Source organism: Dipodomys spectabilis, unplaced genomic scaffold (assembly GCF_019054845.1).
Source record: "Dipodomys spectabilis isolate Male_0828 unplaced genomic scaffold, ASM1905484v1 ptg000234l, whole genome shotgun sequence".
In the NCBI taxonomy this organism is placed as follows: domain Eukaryota; kingdom Metazoa; phylum Chordata; class Mammalia; order Rodentia; family Heteromyidae; genus Dipodomys; species Dipodomys spectabilis.
The window spans coordinates 17,217,047-17,230,923 of record NW_024870911.1 but is presented as its reverse complement, the minus strand read 5'-3'; the positions used below and the strand labels follow the sequence as shown (position 1 = coordinate 17,230,923).

Below are 13,877 nucleotides of genomic sequence, written 5' to 3'. Positions count from 1 at the left end.
TTGTGCTAAAACAAAACCACACAAAACAAACAATACAAAACCAAGACTGGTTTTACCATCTTCATATCCCCCCAGAGCTTTCATAGTGCCTGATAGGTAGTGACTACTCAAAAAATATTTGATTTATTAATCAATAGCAATTAAATAAGTGATTTCCTGTGGGTCCCAGTCACTTACAATAGACAAGTGTAAAGAGAAAGAAAGAATTTTAGACGTGCCAGACGTGCTCGTACTTCTGGCTACTCTACTATGTGCTTCATCGTAGTTGTGTGCTTTAAGTCAGTATGTCTGGGAGGCCTATGGAAAAAGGGGTGGGGCTCCCTCATGGATTAGACTCTCTCATAGAGTTTCCCAGAGGGTGACAGCTTCTGATTCAGCAGAAGCCAGTTTTGCCCTCCATATTTCTTTCTTCTTGTTTGTTTGTTTGTTTGTGTTGGGGTGGTTATGGGGCTTGAACTCTGGACCTGAGCTCTTTTGCTTAAGGCTAGAGCTCAAGCCATAGCTCCACTTCTGGAGATAAGAGTTTCACTGGGACTTTTCTGCCTGGGCTGGATTTGAACACTAATCCTCAGATATCAGCTTCCTGAGTTGCTAGGATTACAGGTATGATCTACCAGCCTCTGGCCCTCCTTGATTTTTCTAGGTCCAGAAAAAACTTACACCCTGCTTGGGTGACAGCTGGTACTATGCCACATGTCTTTAAAGCTATAAAGGCCATCTCAGGTTTCTGCGGGCCCCAGTGGGTGGAAGCGTCATTTGTCCCAGTGAGTGTCAGCCAAGGACAGTGTCCTTCACAGTCAATACCCCTGGGGTGTCTGATTCTACCTCTTGGGACCCCACAATCCTTCCACCCCCATGTTGCACTCTGTTGATCGCCCCTTGAGCCTCCCAGGTTCAGATACTGTCCGCTGGCCTTGGTAGGTATCTGGTGAGGAAGAAATCTGTCACACAAGTGGGCAGTTTAGCTAGTGGGAGGTAGAGGAGTTTGACATCCAGGCCAGGGTTGTAGCGGATGCGGGGACTCCGGGAAACGATGGCGTGCTCAATGCTGTTGGTGACATCGCTGATTCTCGGTTCTGACTGACGGGCAAAGGTTTTTAAGTTGTCAGTGTCTGTTTCCGAGTACATTTGGGGAGAGAAATGAGAGCCTGTTAGTCTTCATAAAAGATGATTTCTTTTGAGTTTTCCCCTTTCCATCCAGTCCTAGGTCATAAGGACATCACAATGTAAACCCACCCAGGGGTCCAATGGATGAGGGGTCTTCTGCTCACACTGTGCTCCCAGGTAGAGACCTTCAAGGGTAGAGTACACTGGTGGTACAAGCCTGCCAGGACTCACAGGCATACAACTCCTCACCAGGACCTACCTTGGAACTCTGGGACAAATTGGGGAGACTCAGATTTCAGTGAGATTCTGAGAGGCAGACTTCCCTGACAAAGGATTAAAACTAGGAGCAGAAGCTGTCCTGACTGGAGTGGTCCAGAAAGGAAGTAAACTCATCTCCTCAGGGTCAAGACCGTTGTAGGGGGTTGGGGAGGACAGGCCAGAGGACTTACATGTTTACCCCCCACATTCTGAGGAATCATCTTGCTGCTTCTTGGAGACAATAATCACTAGACTGAAAACACCAAGCTATATATACTTTGGGGTCCTCAAATCAGTCACACTTGCTGAAAGCCAGAGTTGTTTGTGATTGATAATGTCTGAGGATGCCTTTGACCTTGAACCTGAAATTAGTTTTCCACCAGCAAGGTCAGGCTCAGGGTGCTCGGGGCTCTGGCACTCCTGAGGGCCAAGAGGATGGAGAGAATTTTCCCAGGGAGGAGGTAGAAGAATCGGCAGACAAAATGTGTGTATGTGTGTGTGTGCGTGCACGCGTGTGCACACACACAGGTACACGCATGTGCACTGATACTGGGGCTTGGACTCAAGGCCTGGGTGCTGCTGTCCCTGAGCAACTTTGCTCAAAGATAGCACTCTACACTTGGGCTTCAGCTGTACTTCTGGCTATTTAGCGGTTAATTGGAGATACGAATTTCACAAACATTTTTTGCCAGAGCAGGCTTCAAATCTTGATTCTCAGATCTCAGCCTCTTGAGTTGTTAGAATTATAAGCACGAGCCATTTGTGCCCAACTCTCTATCAGTCTTTTGAAGAAACTAGAGATAACACCCTAACGTCACCCCAAAAAAGGATTGCTTGGCACCACTGCCACAAACTCGTAATTCCGATTGATCTTCAGGGGATCTATGTTTCCTTCTCATAACTAATTGCAGATGAGAAAACAGAAAGGTTGTGTAACTTGCCCAAAGCTAGTAGATAAGCTGTACATGGGCAGCCTAGAGTTGAGCTTACCCATGATTGAAACTTGCTTCTTGGGCATGCTTATGCAGCCAAGGAAGATAGATAAAGAAAACTGGATTAGGGATATTCTGGACCACTCAATAATTCAGGGAAATTCAGCCTAGACTCCTTCTAGGCTACTGAGGCCTAAAGGGGGTAGGGACAGGCTAGGTGCGCAGCTGTTTTGCTATTCAGGAAGGGAGACTCTTAGACAAGCACAGTACGAGTTCCATGTTCCTTCCCAGATAGGCAACTGGAGAAGAAAGATGCCTATCAAGGTTACTTTGGCTAACTGTGCCAGAGCTGGCTTCTGCCACCACAGAGGGGGCTTCTAGAGGTTCCTCAAGCCCTAGAAACTATGATTCAAAAAGACCTAGTGAGGCTGGGTGCTTGCTGGTGGCTCACACCTGTAGTCCTAACTACTCAGGAGGCTGAGATCTGAGAATCTCAGTTCGAAGCCAGCCTGAGCAGTAAAGTCCATGAGATTCCAATTAACCACCCCTCCCCCCAAAAAAACCAAAAAACAAAAAACAGAAGTAAAAGTGTGGCTCAACGTGCTAGCCTTGAGCAAAAAAGCTCAAGGACAATGCTCACTTAGTCCCTGAGTTCAAGCCCTACAACTGACAAGTAAAAAGAAAAGACCTAGCAAGTCTGATGGATCCATTCTTTCTTCCTCAAACCATCTAGCCCAGCTTTGAGATTAGCTGCTCCAAAGGAATGTGAGGTCTTTTGGTCCTCACTGTGGCCGCTCTCCTGAGGATGTATCCAACCTCTGGCCATTCTTCCTCAATGCCCATCTGGCCATGTCCTCTCACATTCCCTATTGGGCAGGGACTCCAGTCATCCCCAAACTGTGCGGCACAGTCTAGATGCTCAATAAACAGCTGAGTCATCCCTCCTTCAGCCTCCATGGCCCCAACTTTCACAGGACAGCATTAGTTCAGGGAGAGGAAGCAAGCTGCCAGGGGACCTTCCTATGTGTTTACTTTCCTTGTTATTTAACAAGAGTGCGGTGCTAAAAGCTTCACACACATAGTAACCTATAAAGCAGGCACCCGTATTAGCTCCATTAATAGATGAAAAAATGGAAGCAAACAAGCCACAGAGTGAAGACTTGAACCCAGGCATCCTGGCTCCAGCAGCCATGAGTTTAATCACTTCTCTGTACTACTATCATGTGTATTATTCACCTGACTCACCGGCACATGATGTTTGGGAGCAGGGGCCTGGCCTAAGCAGATTCTTGGCAGACCTTCCTACCCCCCAAGTAGCTATTGTCTTAAACCTCAGCCCTCCACTACTCACTGCCGTATGGCCTCAGGCACTGAAATCCTAGGAGTCTCTGCTCTGTCAACTGAAAGCTGAAAGGGAGATGGTGACCCCAAGATCTTCTTGCCCTTGTTTTTTTTGGGGGGTCTGGTCGTGGGGCCTGAACTCTGGGCCTGGGCACTGTCCCTCAGCTCTTCAGCTCAAGGCTAGCACTTTACCACTTGAGCCATAGCACACTTCCAGCTTTTTTCTTTTTGCTTATGTGGTGCTGCGGAATCGAACCCAGGGCCTCATGCATTCAAGGCAAGGGCTCTACCACTGAGCCACCTTCCCAGCCCCCTGCCCTTGTTTGTTTGTTTGTTTGTTTTTGTTTTTTGGTTGTAGGGCTTGAACTCTGAGCCTGGGCACTGTCCCTCAGCTCTTCAGCTCAAGGCTAGCACTCTACCACTTGAACCACAGCGCCACTTCTGGTTTTCTGGTGGTTTATTTGTGGTAAGAATCTCATGGACTTTCCTGCCCAGGCTGGCTTTGGACCTTGATCCTCAGATCTCAGCCTCTTGAGTGGCTAGGATTACAGGCTTAAGCCACGAGGGTTTTTTGTTTTTTTTTTGAGCTGGCTCTGCTCTTGAACTCAGAGCCTGCATTCTGTCCCTTAGCTTTTGTGCTCCAAGCACTATAGCCAAAGCTTCACTTTTAGCCTATAGGTGGTTAATTGGAAATAAATGTCTGTTGGGTTTGTCTGCCCAGGCTGGCTTTCAACCATGATGCTCAGACCTCAGCCTCCTAAATCCTGACCCTCTGGTAAACCCTGCTCCCATCCCGGGACTCACAGGCATGGAAATACTCCTCTCCATAGCTGTCCCGGGTCTCCTGAGGCAGCCGATCCCAGAGCTTCTGCATGCGTGATTCCATGCCCTCCGTCCCCAGGATGGACGTCCGATAGTTCCCTGGCTCAATGATGCTCACCTTCACCCCAAAGAAATGGAGCTCACGTCTGGGAAATGCAATCAGTCCAGGCATTCAATATGACAGTTACCAGGGAGAGTCACCTTGGGAGGGACCTCCCTCTCTAGGAGTTTGACAGCTCTGACAGCTGTTGCATGTAAACATGTCTGCCTTTGGGCCTCAGACTCTTTGGAAATCCAGTACTTTGTGCAATCTGCATTAGGCAGACTCAGCAAAAAGACAATCAGTGCCAATCTACACCAAGGTCTTGACTCCACAGCTTCCTTCCCACTGGACTCCATCCATCCCTGGCACCTCTGCCCCCAGACCACAGTGTCTGTTTGGGGAATGTGTCTCTCTTATTCCTGGGGGAGTAAGGCAGTTTCCCTCATTCTATGCCTGCTCAAGAGAGGGCCATCCATCCAGCCTTCTCATCCCTTCAGGTCTTGATCCTTGGGGAAAGCTTACTGAAGTCTGTCTTCCTTCTTTTATTCTTTTAATTTTCCTCTCCATAGCTGCTGTACTCACATGATGCCTCCCTCAGCTCTCTTTTCTTGGGTTGGCCCCCAACCCCTTCCCTCAAGGTCACCACCTAGGCAGTGTGATACCAGGGCCCAATCACCTGATGCTGTCAGAGAAGGCCTCGACACCAAACTTGGAGACACAGTAGCCACCACCAATGAGAGCTACACGACCACCAGAGCTGGACATATTGACCACTCTGCCCCGGGCTTTCTTGATGAGAGGCAGCAGGTGAAGGGTGACATCGATGAGTCCCACCAGATTCACATTGATCACCTTTACGAAGTCTTCTTTGGTCAGCCATTCGTTGGGACCACTGGGCAGGCCCAAACCAGCATTATTCACTAGGGCCCAGAGGCCTGGGGGTGAGATGGAGAGAGACACACACACACAGAGAAAGAACCACACAGGAATCAGCAGTATCTCCAGAAAAACTCAAGGGATCATTACCTACTAGCTCAAGGCCACCAAGAATGGCCCAGACCTAAGAGGAGGGAGCAGGCTAGGACAGCATAGTGGAAAGAAGAGGGGCTCACCCTGGCTGAATTATTCCTTAATTAGTTCATTCAACAACTATGTATTGAGATTCCTAGGTGGAACTTTTATTCCAGTAGAGAAAACAGATAATGAATTTTTTGAAATAGATTTAATACATTACAGACTGGTAAAAGATAAGTGCTAAGGAAGAAAAAAAGGCAAAGAGCTCCTGTTGGTTTCCTTCTGGATCCCAGGGCTCTTTCCCCTACTCAGCCTTATTCCTTTAGAAGTGAAGCCTTCCCCACCAGCTGCTGCTTCTGTAGCAGACCTATCCTGTTCCTTCTTATTACATTCCTTGCTATCCTTTGTCCATACCTTGTATGCTAGAAGTCTTCTGGTCTTCACACAATCTTGGTCTGGCCCTAGCCCATAGGTTATTCCCCCCCCCCCCACACACCTCCTCCTCCTGCTCCTGCTCCTGCTCCTGCTCCTGTTCCTGCTCCTCCTCCTCCTCCTCCTCCTCCTCCTTTTTGGTTAGTCATGGGGTTTGAACTCAGGGCCTGGACACTGTCCCTGAGTACTTTTGCTCAAGGCTAGCACTCTACCACTTTGAGCCACAGCTCCATTTCTGGTTTTCTGGTGGTTAATTGGAGATAAGTGTCTCACAGACTTTCCTACCCAGGCTGGCTTTGAACTACAATCCTCAGATCTCAGCTCCCAATGGAGCAGACATTTGGATGGAGGTGGCAGCATCCATTGTGACATAAGGAAGAGATCTGCCTCTCCTTTTTCCTACACTTGGATCCGGCCTTTTGTTCCCTTGCCCCTGCCCCTAGCCTGATCCCTATAAGAAATATATTCGTGCCAGGTGCTGGTGGCTCAGGTCTGTAATCCTAGCTACTCAGGAGGCTGAGATCTGAGGGTTGCAGTTCAAAACCAGCCCTGGCAGGAAAGTTCATGAGACGTATCTCTAATAAATTACTGAGAAAAAGCCAGAAGTGGTGCTGTGGTTCATGTGGTAGAGTGCTAGCTTTGAGTACAGAGAGGCTCAGAGACAGTGCCCAGGCCTTGAGTTCAAGCCCCATAACCAGCAAAAAGAAAGAAAGAAAGAAAGAAAGAAAGAAAGAAAGAAAGAAAGAAAGAAAGAAAGAAAGAAAGAAAGAAAGAGAAAGAAAGAAAGAAAGAAAGAAAGAAAGAAAGAAAGAAAGAAAGAAAAAGAAAGAAAGAAAGAAAGAAAAAGAAATGTATTTGCACTTCTTTAGTGCTGATGATAGTACTATTTCTTTCTAAATACTGGGGTTTAAACTCAGGGCATATATTTACAAGGTGGACTCTCTACCACTTGAACCACATTCCCAATCCTTTCTGCTTTATTTATTTATTTTCAAAAGAATCTCACAGTTATACCTAGGCCAGCCTTGACCATTATCTTCCAATTTATGCTTCCTGTTGTAGCTGGGATACAGGGATGCATTACCATACCCAGCTTGGGGCCTCATGAACGTTTTGCCCCATCTGGCCTCAAACTGTGATCTTTCTGATCTCAGCATCTTGAGGAGCTCATTTTATAGGTTCAAGCCACCCCACCCAGTTTGATAGTAGGGCTTAAGCCTCCGAGGAACACCTTCATCTTCAAAGGTTTGGACTTCCAGAACCTATCTTCCCAGCCTCAACTCCTACTGAGACTTCTGCTCTGTCCCTCTGAATGTCTGGAAGAGATACCTTCCTCTGGTAATTGCTTCAGCATGGGAAAATGCCAAGCCATGCAGTGGTTTCTAACCCCACTGCCCCAGCCTCCGAGACTGTTTCCTACATCGCCTCTGCTACCACTTCATTTAGACATCAGTGCCCCTGGTGTTGTCAGATGCTGAGAGAGAGAGAGAGACAGAGAGAGACAGAAAGAGAGAGAAAGATTAAATAGAAAAAGTCACCCCACCTTGTTCGCCCACTTGGTCCCTCACCCACTGGGCCACTGCCTTGACGTTCTCGGTGTTGGTGACGTCCAGGATGATGGTCTGTAGCTGGTAGGAAGTATCCTGCTGAAGTTTCTGAGCTCCCTCCTCAGTTAAACAAGCTGCCAGCACTCGCATGCCCCGATCAACCAGCTGTTTAGCCAGCAGGTTCCCAAAGCCCGAGTCACAGCCAGTGATGAAGACATACTTCTCTGACAGATTGCGAACCAGATTACAGTTCTTGAACCAACGATACATAAAAGAGAAGTCTGTGAGTGCCGCCATGGATCAGTGGGGAGCTGATGGTTCAAGAGACAGCCAGAGAGGCTGGTCCTTAGGAGCTAGCTGACAGTGCGCTGGAACGCAGGAGGAAGGAGAGTTTCTAGTCCTTGCAACAGATGCAAGGCCATGGGTGAGCCACTCTATAATTTTATAGGTAGATGCATCACCACACCAATTAGCTCAGATACAAGAAATTCAAGTCCAACCTGAAGCCTTGCCACCTCGGACAGTCCTGGAGACAGTCTCTTTCTCACCATTTTCCCTGATGGGTGAAGGGACCCAAGCTGGGAAAGCTCATGGCAACATGAATGCAAAAGGGTCATTCACCCAAGTGGCAAGAGAGGATGAATGAGAAGAGGAGTCAGTCCACACAGCCTTCCCGGGGGGAAAAAACCCCACCCCAATCTCATCTCCTGCCTAGAAATCAAAAGCATTTGTCATCAGTGTAGGCACTTAAACTGATTTCTATTATGAGAGGAAAATTAAGATGAATCCATTAATGCAAAAACAAATAAAAATCAGACTGTACCCTCCATGCTCCAAGAGAAAGATAGCCCAGATTATCAGCTCTTTGGAGATTTGAAGTAAGTCTCTCCATTAGGAGAGGTGATGAAAACACAGGATTTCCCAGACTGGGTGTTGATGTCAGAGACAGCAGTAGCCTACTATGTGGAACTCTGGAAATGAGAGTCCCAACTTCCAGAAAATAGAAAGACTTGAGGTAATCAGGACCTGGATCCTTTGGGAGTGAGACTTAGGATACCAGCAAGGACTAGTCTACTCCTAACTAGTCCAACATTTTCCCCATACCCCAGCTCCTGGTGACCAGGCCAATAGGGAGACAGCTAAAAGTACACCAGCTTTCCCAGGCAGCGGAAAGGCCCAAGCAGAGCATCTTCCTTCCATCTTGGGGACCAGGCACATTTTAGGTGGTCTAATGAGCCAGCTAAGAAGCCTGGAGGGAGGTGGAAACCTGGGAGGAAGGGATTATTGAAGCTGTGACTAATTGGATTTGCAGAAGGAAGAAAGGCTAACAGTCAAAAGTGACTCAAAGATACAGCCAATGAGAGGCAGAAAGACCCACAGGTGGTAAGAGAAATCAGGAGGCATGAAACTTTGGCATTTGTGGGACAAGAAGACAGAAGGTGGCTGGTTTTGGTCTGAACATCACTAAGACTGGGGTCCAGCCCAGTGGTGAATTCACAGCAACTGAGGAAAGAAAGACCTGGGCAGAGTCCTAAGCATTGAAAAGGATGAGATGTAGGAATGGGAGAGGCTACTGCATTTGAGGGCCAAGACTTGGAAAAAAGTCAGAGTCAGGACTTGCGAGGGAAGGAGAGATTCTAGGTGACAGGCAGATAACTCACAGAAAGGTAGGAGGGACCTGCTAAAGCATAGGAAAATAAGCCAGGTATGAGTTGAGAGGGACCCCACCCAGGATTACATAAGATAGCAGGGATAGAATGATGCTGGGGTGTAGAGTGGTTCTGTGGCTTAATTTCCAGAGTCACCATTCCTCAGGATGAGTCTCCTCACCAGATTGTATCTTTCCTGTTTAAAGAGTCTGACACAGAAATAGGGTCACAGCCAGGCACTGGTGGCTCACACTTCGAAGTGGAGATGTAGCTCAGTGGTAAAGCACTAGCCTTGAACAAAAAAGCACAGGGACAATGCCCAGGCCCAGAGTTCAAGCCTTAATATCAGCGCACACACACACACACACACACACACACACACACACACACACACACACACACACACACACACACACAGATTAGGGTCACAAAATTTCCTGCAAGGGATGGGCAAAGGTTGCATAATCTGCTCCATGATTCACCAGCTCTCCAGAATCAGATAAAGCACTGTCCCTTCAGAAAGGGTCATTATATGACAAGGGTGGTATTGCAGGCAGGCTGGGGGGGTTGTGAGAGCATGAGCCCCTCTCTGAGTGGTGGAAGGTAAACACATGCACCTCATTCTTTCCCAAGGCACAGCCCAGCCTGTCTTGGATTGGCAGGCATCCCTCATCTCTATTGGCCTCTGGGGTACAGAAACAAGGAAGTTGTGATGGCGAGAAACCAATGTCCTTCAAGGGCTGAACAAGGCCAGTGGGCATCTCAATTCCTGCGGTCACAGGTTGGCTCTGGCCCTAGAGAAAGATGACTTAGAACTAATCCAACATAGACCTGGGCCAAGCCCAGCCACCTCCTGGGCCTCTCTGTTGAGTCTGGCCAACACAGTGTCCTGAGCTCAAATGTAAAAATGCAGGCCATTGAAGCAGGAATGTGGGGCCTCCTGCAGGGCTAGGGGACCCTCTAACATACACACTCTGAAATAACATTCTCCCCACTGAGTTGCCATTTTGAGCCTGAGAAATCAGGCTGAGGGTGCCCTTCTACCCCCCTGCCCCACTCTATGTACTTAAGCATAGGAGGACAGAGTCCTCCTTCCTCTCTTCTACCTTCCCCACCCCCCCCCCCCCCCCGCACCCTCACCGACACTTCCCTCTCCCCCCATGTTCCAGAATCCTGACCCAATGTCCCAGAAATAACTAGGGGCAGAGGGGAGAAGCTAAGAGGCCTACAAAACCCTGGAGATATCAGAGATTCCCTTCCCACAACACATTGTCTCTCACCTAGCACCCTACCAGCTCTATAGGCATATCCCAATCTTGACTTCACAGAGCCTTGGACTAGCCTTGGGGAATTCCAGTCAACTACAACATCTCCCGGGGAGGTAGGTATGTAGCTCATGGGTGGTAGGGTGTTCCAGACATTTGTTTACCAGTTGTAGATGTTCGGCAGTCTGTGTAATCTATTGCTCCTGGCAAAGTCAACTTGTGTCTTTACCAAAATGTTTTTGTATATGTTGAGCTCTGTTTAGGATAAAAAAAATCTTTAATGTAATTTTTCTACTTCTTGTAACAATTCCAAATTACCAGGAAAGTTTCTAAGATTCCCTAGTCCCCCACAGCAATACACCCCCAAATCAAATCTACTCAGATTCCTCAAGGTGGACCCCAAACCTTACATCTCCCAAACAGCTGAGTGTCTTCTCTTTCTGGCTTTAGTTTCTTCTTTAAATATTGAGAATTTGGAAGTGGCACTGTGGCTCAGAGTGGTAAAGCACTGGCCTTGAGGAAAAGAGCTCAGGGACAGCACTCAGGCCCTGAGTTCAAACCCATTACTGACTATCTGGCTATATATATATTGAGGATTCAAGGGCTGGAGGTGTGGCTCAGTTGGTAGAATGTTAATCAATGGTGAAAGTGGCAGATACCAAATTCAAGTTCCAGTTTCAGACTTTAAACTGAATGAATGAATGAATGAATAAATAAATAAATGGAGAGAGGGAGTCAAACCAGGCCCGTTCGTATGTGCTTGTAGTCCCAACTACTTGGGAAACTGACGTAGGAGGGTCACTGGAGCTTAGGAGTTCAAGTCAAAACTCTGTATCAAAAAAATAAAATTTGGGGCTGGGAAGCTGGCTCAGTGGTAGAGCGCTTGCCTTGCATGCCTGAGGCCCTGGGTTCGATTCCTCAGCACCACATAAGCAAAAAGAAAAAAGCCAGAAGTGGCACTGTGGCTCAAGTGGTAGAGCGCTAGCCTTGAGCTGAAGAGCTGAGGGACAGCGTCCAGGCCCAGAGTTCAGGCCCCATGACTGGACCCCAAAAAACAAAAAAGAAAAGAAACAAAAAAATAAAATTTGGAGCCTGGCATTAGTGGCTCATACACCAGTAATTCTAGCCACTCAGGGAGGCTGAGATAGGAAAGCAAAAAGTGAGACCCCATCTGAAAAATAACTAAAGTAAAAAAAAGGCTGGGGATGTGCCAAACATAAGTTCAAACTCCAGTATGATAAAAAAAAAATTGGGGAGCAGAGAGTCACACAAGACAGCGATTCCCAGTCTAATAAGCCCCTTTTAGTGGCTAGCCTATGTAGAGCTAAACATCCTCATTTTGCCAGGGAGTCAGAGCCTGCAGGATGGACCCCAATAGTGATGACGGTGCAAATGAGGGACCCAGGACTCCAAGCAAGTTTGTTTCTCTTCCACTGTGTACTGCTTAGTAATAAGATGACAGAAACTTCTCAAATAGGTCTCCTTTACCTCCAACGGGTCCTATCCCCATGTCTTCTTGAAGATCATCTGTCTGTGTGTATATGTGTACTCTGTGTGTGTATGTGTGTGTACTTGTGTGTGTTTGTGTGTGTGCTGATACTGGGGATTGAACTCAGGGCTTGTGTGTTGTCCCTTAGTTTTTTCACTCAAAGATGGTTCTCCACCACTTGAGCCATGACTCCACATCTGGCTTTTTGGTGATTTACTTGCGATGAGTCTCATGGACTTTGCTGCCTGGGCTGTCTTCAAACTGTGATCCTCAGATCTCAGTCTCTTTTGTAGCTAGGATTATAGGAGTGAACCTCCTCTGTCTGGCTCTATATCAGTCTTTCGAAGAAACTAGGATCAGAAACTGGGATCAGCCAACTTCACCCCCAACAGGATTGCTTTCCTTTGCAAAAATGGACAGGCAGAGGCCAAGGATTTCAGGGGACTTGGAAAGCAAAACAATAAAGCAAATAAATCGGATAGAAATGTGAGCTACAAGGGAAGACACCGTATGAAAGGAAATGTACTCATTACCTGACTCATGTAATTGTAATCCTCTTTACCTAACTTTTATAATAACAATAAAGTAAATGATAATTTAAAAAAACTACTAGAAAGAAAAAAGAAATGTGAGACAAGATTGGAGCAAGATCATCTAGAAGTCCCGGGCAGCAGGACATGGATGGCACAGCATGCGTGTTTGAATATCACTTCAAGTATTTTGCATGCACTGGCCTAATGCTTTAAATCCTATACATTCTGCTTCAACGGGTCATTTAACTCACTCCTGTTATTTCCCCTTACATCCAGTGGATCATCAGACTTTGCCTGTTAACCTCCTCCACGTTTCTTTCTCTCCTCTTCCCAGTCCTGCCCTAGGAAGCTACCCAGACTCTCAGCCGGGCTTCTGCAACCGTACCCACCCACCTAGCCTCCCTCCTACCAAGCTCAAGTTAGCATTATAGGTAAGGAGAAGAAAGATGGTGACATTTCCAGGCCCTCTAGTCCTCAGGAATCCTGCCAGGGAGCACATAGGAAGGAGATATCGCCTGTCCACACAGAAAAGAAACCAGACACGAAGGCAGTTCCTCTGTCCCTACGTACTCCTTCACCCATGGGGTGGCTACAGCAATGTTCTCTGTGTTGGTAACATCTGGGATCACAGTCTCCAGCCTGTCTGACGTCTTGTTCCTCAGCTGCTCAGCTGAGGACACGCAGCCAGCATGTCAAGCTGTCTGAAGCCTGAGTCACAGCCAGTGATGAAGACATAGAGGAGGCTCATCACTTGCTACTCGGTACCAGTGCAGCAGGTAGCACAGGCCTACAAGGGCCACCAAGTAGAACCCACTTTTCAGAGGGCAGGCGCAGACACAGAGGGGTGAAATGAGCCTGTGTTCACATGGAGGGATAGAACAAAGTAAGAACACAGAGAGCTGTGGCGGGCAGGGCAGCCTACAGGGCACTGGCATGAAGTCCTTGCATCCTTCCCCAACCTCTCTTTCTGGATTTTTTTTTTCTCTTGCTCCTCCTCCCTGCTCAAGACATCTTGACTTGAAATAAATTGCAGATTGTTTTTATTTAGTGACTACAAATTGCATCAACCTTGAATTCTCAAGGGCCATCCACGAAGTCATGTTTTCCAATACTCATATCTACTGGGTGTGACTTCCCAGGACTTGTTGGAGCAATATTTGGAAGTTCCAGATATATAGAGAAGGAGCCTGGGTGTGATTTTCTCACCTGGACCCACAGGGCAGAAGAAAAATCCACAAAGGCACAGACTGGGTGGAGAAATTCCTGCACAAAATGCCCTGATTATGAAAAGCCACTCCCTGTTAGCATCCTGGGGGAGAATTTGGTTTATCCAAGTACCAGGGCCACTCCCTTCTCCTCTTCTCTTGTTCTTCTTGTTCTCCTTCTTGTTCTCCTTCTCCTACTGCTGCTCTTCCTCCTCCTCCTCCTCCTCCTCCTCCTTCTTC

General features: G+C 47.5%; 1 protein-coding gene across 1 annotated transcript; it reads right to left on the bottom strand.

Moving 5' to 3' along the window:
* Positions 1-894: 894 nt before the first annotated feature.
* Sdr9c7 (short chain dehydrogenase/reductase family 9C member 7) lies at positions 895-7,793 on the bottom strand. Its single transcript, XM_042698724.1, has 4 exons — positions 7,493-7,793; positions 5,180-5,438; positions 4,443-4,606; positions 895-1,112 (listed from the first exon to the last, which is right to left on the bottom strand). Exons 1-4 carry the CDS (start codon positions 7,791-7,793, stop codon positions 895-897), a joined length of 942 nt encoding a protein of 313 aa, XP_042554658.1.
* Positions 7,794-13,877: the final 6,084 nt, after the last annotated feature.